The sequence below is a fragment of the Amblyomma maculatum genome, chromosome 3 (genome assembly GCF_055883805.1).
Source record: "Amblyomma maculatum isolate TAMU_Amacu chromosome 3, ASM5588380v1, whole genome shotgun sequence".
Taxonomy (NCBI): Eukaryota; Metazoa; Arthropoda; class Arachnida; order Ixodida; family Ixodidae; genus Amblyomma; species Amblyomma maculatum.
Window position 1 is genome coordinate 206,551,125 of NC_139346.1, and position 15,794 is coordinate 206,566,918.

The window sequence follows — 15,794 nt, forward strand, 5'->3', positions numbered from 1 at the left end:
GACTTTCGTCTATCGATATATCCCTCTCTGGAATGTATGCGAAGCGGTAATTCTTCAACAGTTGATCCAAAAAGGGCCATATCTTGCACAGCTTTGGCTGTGGGTGGCCACTAAGGTTGATGACGCTAGCACTGTCCACAAAGTGCAGCATTCACATTATTAGAAGGAACCGGTTACAGCTCATCACTTCTCCGAAAATTGGCATGAACAACAACTTGTTCTTGGACCAGTACCACACAACTCGGGGCTTGTGAATAATTCCTTGCAATAGCAAGACTGCAAGGAACACCCACATCTCTTCCTTCATCACTAGTACCCATGTTTAGAGGCTGGAGTGTTCGCAGGGACGACAGATTTTCAGCTTTTCAGCCGCGTTGTGATTGATTTCATCGACCAGCAATGAAATAAGGTCATTGTCGAGAAACTGCTGTATGTACTCGAGAAAGCTATCTGGCGATGTCAGATTGAAACATTGGCCTGGAATGGCCAGAAATGCAAACCGAGGAGGCCTCGCTGGAGGATTGTTGATGTCAAGCTTCATCCAATGACGAGCACTCGCAATGTTCCCTTGAGAGCTGTCCTCATCGTCATCAGACAAACTGCTCACTTCAGCGTAATCGCTGTCTTCATCACTGCCGGACACAAGATAAACATCCATATCAGAATCATCTTCATTGGAAGAAGATGATGAAGACGAAAAGCTTCTTTTTCGGGCTGACGGACCAGCAGTGCACGCGTTGCCGCCACCAGATGTCATGTTTTCCCACAAAAACCGCGCTCATGCCGTAGAAGAAAACGAAATCATAAAGTAAGTGCTTCCATCTGGTTGCCGAAACCACAACTAAGCCGGAGACGAGCGCTTCTCGTCCTGGACACTCAAGAGGACGAGTGTCCTATTCAGAGAGGACAAGCTCTGCTCGTCCAAAACAGTTTGGCGACAGTTTCGCTTGGACGAGCTCTTCTCGTCCGAAACATTTAAGGGTTCTCGTCCGAAACATCAAGTAAAATCCCTTTTTGGGCCTTACGAAGCAGAGAGATAGATGTGTTTATTGAATGGAAAGGCAGAGAGGTTGCCCATAAAATTGAACATCTCGCCAGCTACTCTGCACCAGGTAAGAGGAAAAGGAGGCAGTAGCTCTAACAAAGGCCACCAAGGACTTGGCTAATGAGCAGTGCACAAAGGCCCATGGAATGCACTTCTGGAGCTCCAAGTGCAAGAAGTGAAACTTTTTCGTTTTGACAGGACATCTCGTTTTGCCCTACCTGATGCCTCGTTTTGCCTCAGGGGCTATAACTGGTGAATATTCATAGTCATAGCGATACTAAAGATGTCAATTTTACTAACAGCTTAGCCAAGATGTCAAGGAAGGTTTGTGTACTAATGTTGTACTTGATTTGGAAAAAAAAAATAAAATGGCGATTTGCAAATTTTCGTCTCTTTTTGCTCCACCCTACCTTAATGCGAAGGCAAGACAACCAACCAATGGTCGTTAAGAGTAACCAACTGGATTCCAAGAGAAGGCAAGCATAGCAGGGGTGGCAGAAAGATAGGTGTGCGGATGAGATTATGACCTTTGCCTGGATTAGACGGCTGCAGCTGGCGCAACAACATGTTAATTTGAGAGATATAGGAAAGGCTTTGCCCTGCAATCGGTATAGTGAAGCTGCTGCTAATGGCGATGATGTTCTTAACATTAACTGACATCGCATAGTAGTACATTGGTGCCGCGCATGTTTCCTCCATAGAAACGCAGCCATCATGGCTGGGATAGAACCCCTGTTCTCAAGATCAGCAGTCAAGAATGATGAAAATTAATTAAGAGTTATATTTGAAAAATATGGTCAGATATATCAAACAGGCTGAGTCAAGCGTCTTGTATATGACGTCTTACATAATGTGGCATGCCCCAGGGGTCCATAAGTGGTCAGCTTTTATTGTCTACATAAGCATCATCACCAATGGACCCCATGCACCAATCATAATTCTATACGGCAACAACATACAGTAAAGTTTTATGGAAGACTTGGATACCATTCAAATAAAAGCGAACATATATTTATTATATCACATGGGTAATAAAAAAATCAAGGAAACATTATTTCTAACATAAAATGAAGCATGTAGTTTCTTGCACTTATCAAAGGAGAAATCTTAATTCAGCTCCACGACGACGCACTTGAATGAGTAGCATGTCCAAATTATTTGGAGTTTTGCTCCAATACTGTCTAAATTGGTCAATTCACACTGATAATCTCCGATAAATATCTCACAGACTCTGATCATCTGAACAATCACTGCTGTACTCACCGCGCTCAAGGAGAATGCCTCACTTCAAGCTTTTCGAAGAGATCATCCTCGCTCCAATGCATGCAGTTGGAGGTCCAGTGTGAACTCTTCCTGCACTTACTTTTTACTCGCTCCTTTAATCCTGTTTCTTCACTGCCTAAATGCAGTTTTCTAAGCCTTGTTTGGTATATGACTTTCTATCCAAGTTTTGCACTAACTTCTGTACTTAAGTTTCTAGCACACTTGCATCGTGACCCCAACTTCTGCATTTCACCGATATTTGTTTGTCCAGTCTTCTTCATGAGCATACCTTTGGCATACGATAGTTAGCAGGCAGAAAGGATGGGACCGAAAATAGTTTACCCATGTAAAACTTTTTGCTCAGGGACAACAGTCCTCTCCCTCTCCGGTGCCCTTTTTCTAAATCTGGTAGAAGGTTGTTTGGGAAAAAAATGCATGAGCTGAAGTGAAACACAGACAAAACATCACATAAGGATTATTTAAACAGAAATACTATGCCAAAAAGAAACACACTTACTCTGCATGGTTGGAGTTAACAACATGACAGAAGATCCCATTAATCTCAGTCTCATAGGGGCTCAGCTTCAGCAACACCAGAGACATTATCAGAATCAAAGCTGCATCACTTATTATGCCTAGAAGAAAAAAAGTAGAACAATGACCAACAGAAAGAAAATAAAACAAAAAAATGTGAAAACAGCTGAATGATTTTAACAACCAACAATGGCACTGGTTATGCCACTGCGAGTGCCATCGATGGTACCATATAGAATCTCAATATTTTAGGAATGATGTTAGATGAAGACAAAGGGAATATATGAGAAAAGAAAAAACAACAACACACATCATAACACCAGCTAAAAATTAGTCAATGCCTTTTGGGCCTTGAGTGCTTAGGTTAGAGATATCATCAAATGACCACGCTGCAAATGTCACCCATGTTTGCAGGTAGTTAAAGGAAATGAGTGAGGAAAGTGTACATTCCTAAGGACAGTTCACACTTACACATTCAAAGTCAGACTCATTTTAATCAACATCTTGAATAAGCGCGGAATGCTAAGAGTAAAGCAAAAAGCCCTAAAGGCAGCTCTGGGGATTTTTAAACGTTTTTCAATTTTTTTTTCAAAAACTTTCTACAGTAAGTTCTTTTCATTGCCAAGAATATGTTTGCTGAATGATATAGCTGAGAACCATTTAGTTTCCTCGCAAAAAAATTTTAAAGACAGTCCTCCATCCTCCTGATTCACGCTATCACACAGGTGATTTTTGTGACCGACCCTGCGCATATGACGTCTCAGCACAGCCCAGATATCTTACACAACCTGACAAGGAGCAGGCAGATTGTGAGAGGGGCCACCCAGCTCTCAACACAAAATAGGTTTGATGGGTTCAGCTGTAGTTATTCACTCTCAGTTTGTGTGTTGCGGTTCGTGAAATGATTGTGGTGCTAGTGTTGGGGTGCTGTCAGGTTGTGCAATGCATGCATATCATTCGGAAAAGGCAGTGGGAGTGCCTTCGTGAAGTAACAAAGCATTTTGCAATAAGTGCCTTTATGCTTTCCAGCGCGAAAACTGGTCCCCAACTCCATGGGTGCACGTTTGCTTGGAACACACCGAGGAAAGTCACAAAGGCAACATACTTATAAGAGAAATTTCTGGTATCATGACGCTGTATTAAGTCTGAAGGCTGTTGAGGCAAGATGCAATGCTAACATTGCCCTAACACATAACCCATGTTAAGCTGCCTATTTCTCATGAGGGCAGCTATGAAGAGGAAAGAAATGATGATAAATTTAGCAGAAAGCTGGGTGCCTCATTTTAGTTAATTAAAACTGAATGCACGAATTACTTAAGGTAGCAAACAGGAATGAAAACACTTGTGGCTAAGCAATGAAAAGGTCAAGTGCACTGTGACTGACATCAGCAGATTTTACACATTTCCAACAAACTGCAAGCAACTCAATCCATATCATGTGCTATTGTTGTTATTATTATGATTATTTATTCCAGTGCAAAATATCGATAGTGCTCAGTCACTATCATACTCACAATGTCATCCTTTAATAAAATATGTGTTTGGGCCAAGCTGTCAGCATGCATAAACGGCATTAATAGTTCCAGCAGAGGGTTCGAAGGGTTAACAGCCCTACTATTTTGACTGACCTTAAGTTTCTTCACCCATCCTCACCACGTTAAACATCCATGCAGTAATGTCTCTTTCTGAAACAGCCACACCAGACAATTACTCTTCACGTACAGTCTCTGTCTGAAATATACAACCCAAGAGGTTCGCTTCTAAGCCCTGTAACAAGGTTCCCAAAGTAATACCGGAATATATAGGTAAGCTAGAAAAGTGTGAGGATGAAAGTGTGAGGATCTACGGGATTTCGAACGCTGGAGATGTGCAATGAGCTCCATTACAGGGCTTATAATCAAAACCCGTGAGTCGTATATTTTTGAAAAAGAGCGTACATTGTCATACGCCCAGCACTGGCATCTCTGGGGCAGTTTTCTGTCAAGGCTAGGGGTCTGCTTTGTGCATTTGTCCATCTCGGCATTCCTCCAATTCACTGCAATCCCTTTACAGTTCATTTTAAGCCATGAAGGTAGCCTTCACGGTTTAAGAAGGAAAAAGAGCAACGTAATATGCTTTCCCTGCATCACACTGTTCAGGCCTCCTTTATTTTGGCAGTAGACTATCGGTAAACTGTGAATCACTAATACTCAAGTAGTCTATGCAGTTGTCGGATATGCACTGTTGGAGGACAGGGTAAAAAGAATGTTTTTGAGATCAGTCTTATTATAAATAAGCTCTTCGGTCAACATTTCACTTACAATGCACCGTGGCACTAACTAAATTTACTAACTATTGCATTTAGACAATAAATGTGATATGCAAAGTTGGAGAGCACCTCAGGAACTCCCATTACATCAATTTGAGATATAAAAAGTTGTGCATACATCTTTTTTTCTGAGTTCCAAAGAAAGCCCGCAAAGTACAAAAACAATCACATGACAAACGCATTTGTGCGCCATGACTGTGCTGCTCTCAACTGTGGATTCAGTGAACCAAAATTACCTGCGCGTCCTGTCTCGATGACTCAGTTCTGACGTTAGGCTAATAAGCTGGCGATGGCTGCAGCCCGTTCAGTCAGCTCGCCATGCTCACTGCAACTTGCACAGTCACGTGCGCTGACTGGCTCACGCAGGCAATGAAACCACCGCAGATATATTGCCCAGCTGCTGTTGAGCCACAGTCGCAGCTGATTTTGTTGCCTCAAGACCCCGTTGAGAGAAGGGCAATCAGGACACGCAAATGCGCAAGTCACGTGAGTGTTGTTATAATTCACAGACTTTTTTTGGAGCATGAAAAAAAGATAAGCGTGTGGTTTCCTTTATCACAAATATATGGAATGGGGGTTTCTGAAGGTGCTTTCAAACTTTGCTAATCACATTTACTGTCTCAAGTCAGTATTCAGTAAATTAGAAAAATCAACTAATTGGTTATTTGCGAAACAAAAAATTGCCTATGGTGCGCAAGATGCTGGCAGCTCTATGCAACCGGTTTCCCTAGCTCACCTCAAATGTTTTATTTTTTAACCCTTGGCTAATGTTAGCTTAGACACACCGTATGTGAAAACATCACAAACGGCAAACCATAGTTCATGACCACAAACAATGCACCACTTCATGTAGCAATTATGTCACTAACATTACAAGGCAATAATCATACTCATTTTAACTAGCTGGAATAGTAACTGGAAACCATGACTCCATTCATAAAATGCCTCATATGAACTAACAAACATTTTAAAATTTGTTCAACAAGTGGGGAGCAGCAGGCGCAAATGTGCTACTGATAGTCTTAATGTTGCAAACATAAAGCTGTCCAAAAAAAAATCAACGTGAATTGAGCCCAAGAAAATGGCAAACTTTAAAACCTGATCACGCCAGTAAAAATGCCACGCAGCTGTGAAACTTTGAAGTACTTATGAAGAAGGAAACCTACGATAAAAGGTTTATTTGAAAATGTAAACCTTGATAAATCCATGAAGTTGCCTTTGTTAGGATGTGGATTACATTTGCATGACAGCAAAATGTGCAAACATGAAAGGCAGAATACTTCAAGGTGTAAAAGAAGAATAGCCCCCCCAACGTGCAAAAACGTTTACATTCTATTTACTTCTTTACAAATACTGCATCTTTGTAGGACTATTGCAGGAGTGGGTGTAAAAACGATAGAACAGGGGTAAATTGCAGAGACAATAAGAGCAAAACAACCAAACAAAAAAAGGCAAAACTATTCAAAAGCCGCTAAAACGAGTATACTATTACCAGGCAATGAATTTCAGCATTCGCCGTTATGTTCAGGCTGTGGTAATTTGTTTTAGATGGTGTCGCAGAAATTAGGTAATGATTTGAAGAGGTACAACAAATGGAGTTTATAATGAAATGCATAAATTTTAAATAATCAATTCTTCGGTGAGCCGAGAGCAATTGCAAGCTTAGTGATGAAAGCGCTGTGGAGGGCAAAAAATCCTTGTCGAACCTGTGATAGTATATGAAATAAACGGCTTTCTTCTGGACTGCCTCGATTGGTTAATTTCACATAGTTTATGCGAATTCCAGACATGGGAAGCGTATTCAATAGTGGACGAATTAATGATTTATACATTAATAGTTTCATGTCCCTAGGAGCTGTCGTTACGTTACAACGCAGGCATCCTAACTTTTTGAGTGCCTTCGAGGTTATTAAATCTATGTCCTTGGACCATGACATGCTGGGTGTGAAGATGAGACCAAGGTTGTAATCACTGATGCTCTGGATTGGGACACTGTTAATTTTGTAGGTATACAGTAGCCGACGGGTAATTCGGACTCCAATAATTCGGACTTGTAGGATATTTCGGACTTCAGTGAGGCACCGTCAGTCACCCCATAGAAGCGCATACATATTCGCGACGGATATTTCGGACTTTCAAAAGTCCGAAAGTTCGATTTTTCGGACTAATTTCAGTCCCCTGCAGGCCAAAATCTGCCATCCTATCGGCTTTTCGCCGGCGCAACAAGCGCCATCTTGGATTGAGGTGGATTGGCTCTGCAGTTGGATTGGCTTGACATGGTTTCGGTGCCCCATTTTTGCCAGGAGAGGCCCCTGCAATCTCTGCCACTTCGAGGTGGCAGTCGGATTGTCATCGCCGTCAACCTGCTTTTGTCGCCAACGCTGACGCGGACAGCTATCTCTTTGTGCTTTGTCTCATACGCAGGGTTGCCAGATTTGGCTACTTTACGCCAAATTGGCTACTTTCTGAGCCGCCTGGCGACAAAAATTTTAGGTTGGCTACTTGGCTACTTTCTGGCTACTTTGAAAAATTTTCGCCTATTCCAACGAGCCCGTTTGCGCGCTGTTCAGGATGCCCGTTTTTATAGATAGACAGATAGCAAATCTATCAACGGTAGCGCTGCAATACAACTAACTCTGCATGGTGACGACTGTCCCCACTGTGTTTCAAAGGGGACGCTCTTAACATCCATCCGCTAAAACCCCTGATAATTTGAAAGTAGCAACACTCTCCTCCGCGCCGCGCTTTCCTCTTCAATTCTCCTCGCGCGGCTAAGGGACGCGGCGACTAAATCTTTTATATCCTCCTTGGGCGACTACGAGCTCTGCGCACGACACGCTTTTTCTCCCTGGCACCCGCCGTCCGGCCGCAGCAGTCAGTGAAGCGCGCGTTTCTAGGCCAGGTCTGCGCTCCAGGCTCTAGTACTGCCTCTGTCTGGCTGTGTTTGGGTTTTTTTATCTTTTTTTTTTTGTGCGTGAACTCCGTCACCGCGGTAAAACTTCGCAAAACGAGAAAACGACCCAGGCTGGTGCTTTGAACTTTAAGATCAGAGAAAGTCAAAGCGGCCGCTCAGTCTATTTCGCTACTTTCGTTTCTTTTTTGGGCAAAACGAGAAAACGACCCAGGCTGGTGCTTTGAACTTTAAGAAAGTCAAAGCGGCCGCTTAGTTTATTTCGCTACTTTCAAGCTATCTTGGCTAAGCATAGTATATGTCACGTGATAAACCTTGAGTTTGGATCATTGGTTAATTATACACTTATTTTGACCAACTACGGGCGAAATTAAATGATATTTAGTAAATCGCTCTTGAAACCCAAATGTGCGCTGCAGCATCGAGTCATATACCGCTGGAAAGCTTAGGCCAAGTGTAATGGCACTGTGCTAGTGATCCTCTTTAATCTGTGTTAATTATTTTATTTTGTATAAAACCAAACTTTGAGCTCGACGATCAAGTAATATACCGTTGAAAAGCTTAAGATGTCTCCAAATGCTCTGAATTAGTTAGCGTTAGTGAGCTATATGCATCGTCATATACCTTTCGAAAGCTTAAGTTGAGTGCAAATGAGTTGTGGTAGTTATCGAACCAAATTAATTAGTGCTAATTATTTAACTGCACTTAAAGCCAAACTTTGCATTATAGATGGCAAACTAAGGGCAAATGTAAAAGCTTTATGCTAGCTAGCCAAACTTAGATAAAAATCACAACAGAGCTAACACACTAACTAGGCTTTCCACGAACTGCTTCGAAATGTTTTTCTTTGCCCGTGCATATTTGCTTGCAGTACGTCTTATTTAGCGTGCACCCGCTGACAATAAATTAGTCATGAGTGCATCTTCCGTCCATAGGTTTGTCTCATCAGTGTGAAAGTGGCTTTTGCACTTATACTTTGTTCACAAAATAAAACAGTTGCGCACTTTCAATGCGATCAAGGAGCACGGACAACCATTCATTGACCGCAATTCGCCGAACATTATTAGGCACTAGTGTCAAGGAAGCTTACGAATATACTCGGTATACCTATGAAAGAATGATTTCTATATCTCTAGGCAAGGTAAACGCCTCTCGATAATGTAATATTATACTTGAGAAACCGAAGGTTCCCGTCCAACGTCTAGTAGTCATGATCAAAACGAAGTGTGTGTGATCATATGAACACCCCCTGCACATTGGCCATATCCTTGATAAACCCAAACGATGATTGAGAAGGTCAACTCAACTATTTACGGCAGGCCTGAACATCGCACCTGAGTGGTTGCAGTTTCCTTTCGTCGTGTTCTCCTTTTGTAGCCATTGTTTGAGACATCCAACTCCACTAACATTTTATACTTACATTTTCGTGGACATAATTTTATGCATTTTATATTGTTTCTAATCATCACAGAGAAGTTTCTGATAACATGTGTGTTTATCTGGTCAGTTTAGATTTATGTCTGTTTATGTAATATCGCAGTCTTACGCAGCCAGTTTTTTTTTTCAGAAATCTTTTCTACGTGATTTAGTTTCTATAAGACGCAAGTGGCATTTGTTTCTTCACGAGCGTTGGAATAAAATGACTATTAAACGAATCTTTTTGGTTGCCTTTTTACAGTGAGCGCTCTATTTACTGCCCCATGCATGGCCTCATGGCTCCTTTTTGGCTACTTTTTATTGCTCTTCCTCTGGTTGGCTACTTTCTGGCTACTTTTCCCATTTTTGTGGCGACTTTTCGTTTTTTGGACCTGGCAACCCTGCTCATACGTCCGCCGTGTTGTCACACGAGTTTCTCCGACCGCGTCAACCGAGTGGCGCGTCGTCAATCCTTTGGCCGTTTTGTGATTGCGTCCGGCGGTTCCACCGCTCTGAACGAAAAGTGCCTCATTTTTGCGGCACTTAGCAGCTTGCGGCGGTTAGCATGCTGGCTGACGCGTGGAAGGCAGTGAGAGCGGAAACAATTGCTAATTGCTTCAGGCACGCTGGATTCTCCGCCGATGAAGTCGATGACGTAGAAGACTGCAACGATTCTGAGGATTTGACTGCAGACAGTGGCGAAGACCTCATCGTTGACCTTCGCGGGAACGGAATGGACATTCCAACGGGCTCCACGTTCCGCGAGTTTGTTGAAGTGGACGACGGCCTCGATATGTGTGCGGACCTCACGGACGACGAACTTGTACGCCAGGTTCTTCAACCTGAAGGCGAGTCGGACTCCGACGACGACTCTGGCGGCCTACCACAGCCATCGCTTGCACAAATTACGAACGCTGTGAACTTGCTGTCTAGCGTGTACAGCGAAACGACAACTTTGGCGCAAATACAAGCGCAAATCGTCGCCAGCAAAAGAAATTTGCCGCAAGGTAAAATCGGCGACTTTTTTAAGCCGATTTCCTCTGAATAAAGTGATTTTTTGTGCTTCACGGATTTTTCGGACTGTTCGATTATTCGGACCATTTTTCGGGTCCCTTCAAGTCCGAAAAAACGGTCGGCGACTGTACACAGAAGGTGCCGTTTTATTAGTGAAAGTCATAACAACAGTTTTACCGACGTTAATTGTCTTTTGCCATATAGCGCACCAAGAGCTATATGCAGAGAATGTTTCTTGAAGCTGTAACTGGTCTTCAAAACCGAAAATTTTGCTGTATAATATGCAGTCATCAGCATTCATGTTAGAGGCGATGTTACATGGCAACATAAAGACAGACACACTGCACTCACAGTAAAAATAAAAGGCAAATATACACCGATCAGCAAAGCTTTTCATGTCTGCTCCTAACTACCTGTACTATGTGCCACAGAAAAAAAAAATTTTCAAATAACGTTCATCCGACTATTCTGATCAGCTGACACACTGCCCGTAAATGTTTCTTTCATTGCAGGATTAGCTTACATTTCATAAGCTTCACACTTATTAAACAGTCACATTAATAATGTGTGCTCACCTGAGTCCACATATATGCAGGCAGCATGTGCTAAAACATTTAGCACAAGAAGCACTGTGACCAATCTGAAACAACAAGATTGGAAAGATATAAGCACAATTTCAACCTCCGCATAAGCATCAGCATTAAAAAATAATAATAAATAAAGAGAAGCACGGCCTTTTGATCAAATGTGTTACCCTTGCAATGGTCAGAGTGAACATTCAGTCATGACGAACATGACTTCAGTCGTTACAGTCGCAAGACCAGCCTTGGCTGTAAATTGATGAGGAGCCAATCAAATGAGTCTGTAAGACCACTCTTCTCAGGGTGTAATTAGACCAGTACTTCATGTTCATTGCTCATATGGATACTGTGTTAGGTACAGCACACTCACTTGCACGCATGCACCGCATTACCTGCGACACTGGACCAAGTCCCTGTGTATACCATACACCTTTCCAATAAGTGGTCACTGGGCATCGCCATATTGTTCATTGGACTGGTTTGCACACTTGGCACTACAATCATAAAAGCCGCAGTGGAAGCGGTTTGCAGCAGCCCAGAGAGGAACAGCAAACAATATGGCAATGCCCATATTGGAAAGGTGCACTCACTCTTTATTGACAGAAAAATTAGAAATATATAACATAAACATTACAGCTGTGAAATAGATCAAGGAATACCTAATTCAAGAGGATAAAAAGTTCCACTAAACAGCAAATCATCTCCTGAAGACGATGTGTGTCCTTTAGCATGATTCAGGAGTCAAGTCACAAAACTGCTTTTATTTCCCGTCTACATAAATGACATACACTATGGTATTTCATCGCAAATCAGATCATTTCCCTATGCTTGTGTTCTGCGCAGAATTATGCTACTCACAATTAAACGCTCCTACAAACTGACCTCAACTCAGTGGTCCACCAAGTGACAAATGCTGATCAACTTGAAAAAAATTGCGCATGTATGCTTTTTGCAGAGAAAAAAAAATCTCACAGCTTCTGTCATGTAAAGCCCCATAGTAAAACGCTGCTATAAAACCCCACTGTAAAGCTTCACTTTAACCATGCCATATTAATGTGCCCGACACAGAATCCAAAAGCCCTGGAACGTTTGATTCCTACCTCAACTGCCCATATCAAAAGAGAAGCCCGAATTGGCAGCTCTTGCCCACTCAGCCATGTCATGTGGTATTTTGATGTCGCACAACCTGTTGATTAATCAGTGCCTAGACATATCACCTGTCAACTCCCATCTGCCAGATGCATGCCTATGGGTTTTCACTCACAACACCAAGACTAGATTTCAAAGAGAAAGAGGATTTTAATGCTATCGCCTTAATAACTGTAATAAAACATTCTCTGTTTCAAAAACTACAGCTGTGACATGAAACAACCACAGTAGCAATAACAGTTGTGTGACTAGAACATACTCAGAGGCTGGAGCATCTATGACACTGCTAAAATGCCATGATGCCAAAGAAACAGACTCTGCCATTTCGTCCATATTCTGTAATTTAAGGGCACCGCAATTGAAATAAGGTGCACTACTGAGGAGCTCATAAGTCCAAAACTGTCTTCAGTAATAGGGTCCAACTAACAAAGCCGATTTAATGCTGCCCATTTTTTTCACTTCCCAAAGGAAGACTAGCTTGGTATGTTAATGCAGTTACTCCCAAGGTTTCTGTAAAAGCAGGCAAAATTTTTTGACAAGAAAAAAAAAACAATCAGATATGAGACCTGCACTGCTTTTATACCTAACCAGCAATGACAGCACAGGCTGAAACAAACTTACCTAGGGTCCGCTCCTTTAACGATACGCAGCATTAAAAGAACAGAAGAAAGCCAGCTGATTACCGAGAATGACAACACAATGGCCTGCAGGGGAAAAAAAAAGTACAAAGCTTATGTCGTATTTTCATTTCGTGGCAAAGCATTCCTTGTCGGTTTTTTGACTAGCAGAAGTTGGATAACCAGTCCACTTCCTGCAATGTGTCTCTAGAATTTTATCTATCTTATGAAATATAATACTAAAACATCTTACCTCTCACTAGTCAAATACCAACCTCCACAATGGTGATCTATGCACTTAAAGAAAACTGTTTTGTTGTTGTTGTTTTTTTTACAGCAAAAGATGCCACATAAAAAGGGTGTACAAAATGTTTACAACAGGATACCGACAACCAATAACTTTAGTGATAATATGACAGGCTCAATGAATGCAAGTTGAAGTAGCAATCACACAAAAGCTATTTAGTAAAGAGGTTGTGAGTCTGGTATACACAACAGATTTTCCGGTGGAATGACCTAAAATTGGAGGGGGCATTCAAGCTCTGCCTTTAAGAGTATAGGGTAATATCGCTAAATGGCTCCTGTCTATGCTCCCTTTGCAGTTTTTCGTTTGCATATGTGCGGTTTCTACTTATTAAGGTATAAATCCCTTCATTTGCACCTATAATATCTCGCAAGTCCTTATTACCATACAGTCCTAAATCATCATGTTATCCAGCTACCGAATGTAAGCCACCACTCAACATAGATACAAAGCTCCGCTTTAACCGAACAAACGTGTCTATGTGGCCATGGAATAGCATGCCTGACTCTGCATCAGCATCCGAGAGCCATATATAGTTGATTCATATCCCACCCTCCCACCTCGAATTAGCAACCTGAGTTGTCAGCTCCTTCCAACCTTATGATATTATGCGGTCTGGTTACATCACATAACCCACCGGCGAATCAGTGCTTGGCCATGTCACCTGGTAGCTCCCACCTGCCAGAGCCACAGCCACGATTATTTATTCACAACACCTAAAACGCCAGATTTTCTGAAGAACAGGGCCTTTAGCACAACCACGTTATTACAGGAGCTTTCTTCATTCTTTAACATATTTACATTGTCATACAGTACTTGCCTCCATATAAAACACGTTCCTGCAATCACTGAAAGCAAGGGTGATCACAGGTGGCTTAATTAACTGAATGACAGGCCAACTGTTTCTCAAATAAAGTGCAGCTATTTTATTCACATGCTAAATGCCAGGCCACATATTTAATATAATTCCCTTCTCCAGTGTCTCTTTTGACATTCCACCATGTTTCACAAGGCACATGACATTATGAGTGACAATTAAAAAAGCAATCTCAGTGACCAAACACAGTATTAATGGCAGGGCTGACAAGCAGCATAGGAGCAAGAAAATGAGTCTCAAAGGCAGCTATTATAAAACACAGACCTCTGTTCTTTCAATAACCACACCACAATCTCTTTGAGCAATGCAGCAATTTCCACAAAAAGCATATCTCCGGCTGCCAACAGGCAAAAGCTTTCAGGGAAGCAACATAAAAGAACACTCACTTTCCACTTTGTAGGCTCATTGTCAATCCCTGCTTGTGCCTTTACATTGCACCAGCGAACCAAACTCAACATCTGGCAGACCTCCAGAACCAAGAATAGAGGGTCAAGGAGAGCCAGGAGATTGAGATTCAGTTGTGACAGCCACGGAGGAATGTATACAAGTGGAAAGACTAATGCAGACATCGTCACAACAAGCTCCAGGAATGGTGCACATTTTTTCTGCAAAATAGAAATTGAATAGAAGAACTTGAAAATCACCTAAGCACAAGTAGCATGTCATAATGAACGAACAACATTGTTAAGAGTTTTAGTAATGCACAGTGGTATATCATTTCATACTTAGTAACTCTAGAGTATCAGGCCACATAAGAAGAGAAAGGGGCTTCGTCAACCTTTATTTAGAATAGCATTCAGGTTTACTTATAAGCTCCATGGCAAATAAATTGTCTGTGGCCATAAGTAATACATAGCAGTAGTAGTAATAATACATTTAACATGCAATGTAACGAAAACACAGCCTCACATTGCAATGTAACGACAACACAGTCTCACAGCACTGGCATTGAAATATAGAGCCCCTAACAGATTATTTAAGCAAATGCATTGAAAAACATTTTTGAAATGTTGAAAAAGCCCGCCACCATGCACACTCACAAAAGTATAACAGTACACAACCCATATCGGTGAACGTGGGTGGGCCCTTCTTAATTAAGGAGTGAGGTAAAAAGGTGACTCGAAGTAGGCGGTGAGTGAGTGGCTAGCCTCATAGCAATGTAGTGGGGTGGTGTAGAGTGGTGAGGCGGCTGGTGGATGCTGCTTCTGGGCGACACCTGGCATGACACCACGCGGCTTGCTTCGTATATTAGTGCTACAGTTACGAAAAGATCACATCACAAAAAGCGTCACCAACCTGACAATTAGACCCAGCTTTTATTGGTTGACATGTTCGCCGACCAAGATTGACAAATAGGATCTGTGATATTTTTTGTGATATGATCGGTGTGCAAGTAATGCAATATCCACATTGCAACCATACTGACAGCCAGCGCAACAGACATGCAATGTCATTTTCAAACGATGATGTGACTTGAGTGGCACGGATTAACAAAATTCAGCATCAAAGAACACGAAAGCAGTTGCTTTTCTTACAACTATTGTCGGGATCAGCTGCGCGGCAACCAGCGATGTTGAAATGGCTATCGACAGTGACGAAAACGCTTGAAGGCCGAAGGCGATGGCGCATGCTGGCAGTACGATTAGCCAGACAGACGAACAAAAAGCCGACGCTGCGCCAACGGCAAAGAATATTAGTGAAAAGAGGAACATGACTAGAATCGACAGTTATCTGCAGCATTTCCCCATGATCCAAAACCTGCCGCCATAAATGGA

General features: G+C 42.1%; 1 protein-coding gene across 1 annotated transcript in view; it reads right to left on the minus strand.

The window, feature by feature from the left end:
* The window catches only part of LOC146197514 (uncharacterized), a 56,550-nt gene extending 40,756 nt beyond the window's left edge, over positions 1-15,794 (minus strand). The window contains exons 1-5 of the mRNA XM_084599403.1: positions 15,555-15,794; positions 14,406-14,624; positions 12,843-12,925; positions 11,067-11,131; positions 2,826-2,943 (exon numbers count right to left, since the gene is read on the minus strand). Of these exons, the coding sequence (XP_084455529.1) occupies positions 2,826-2,943; positions 11,067-11,131; positions 12,843-12,925; positions 14,406-14,624; positions 15,555-15,731 (662 nt within the window). The 5' untranslated portion in view covers positions 15,732-15,794. The remainder of the gene's footprint in view (positions 1-2,825; positions 2,944-11,066; positions 11,132-12,842; positions 12,926-14,405; positions 14,625-15,554) is intronic.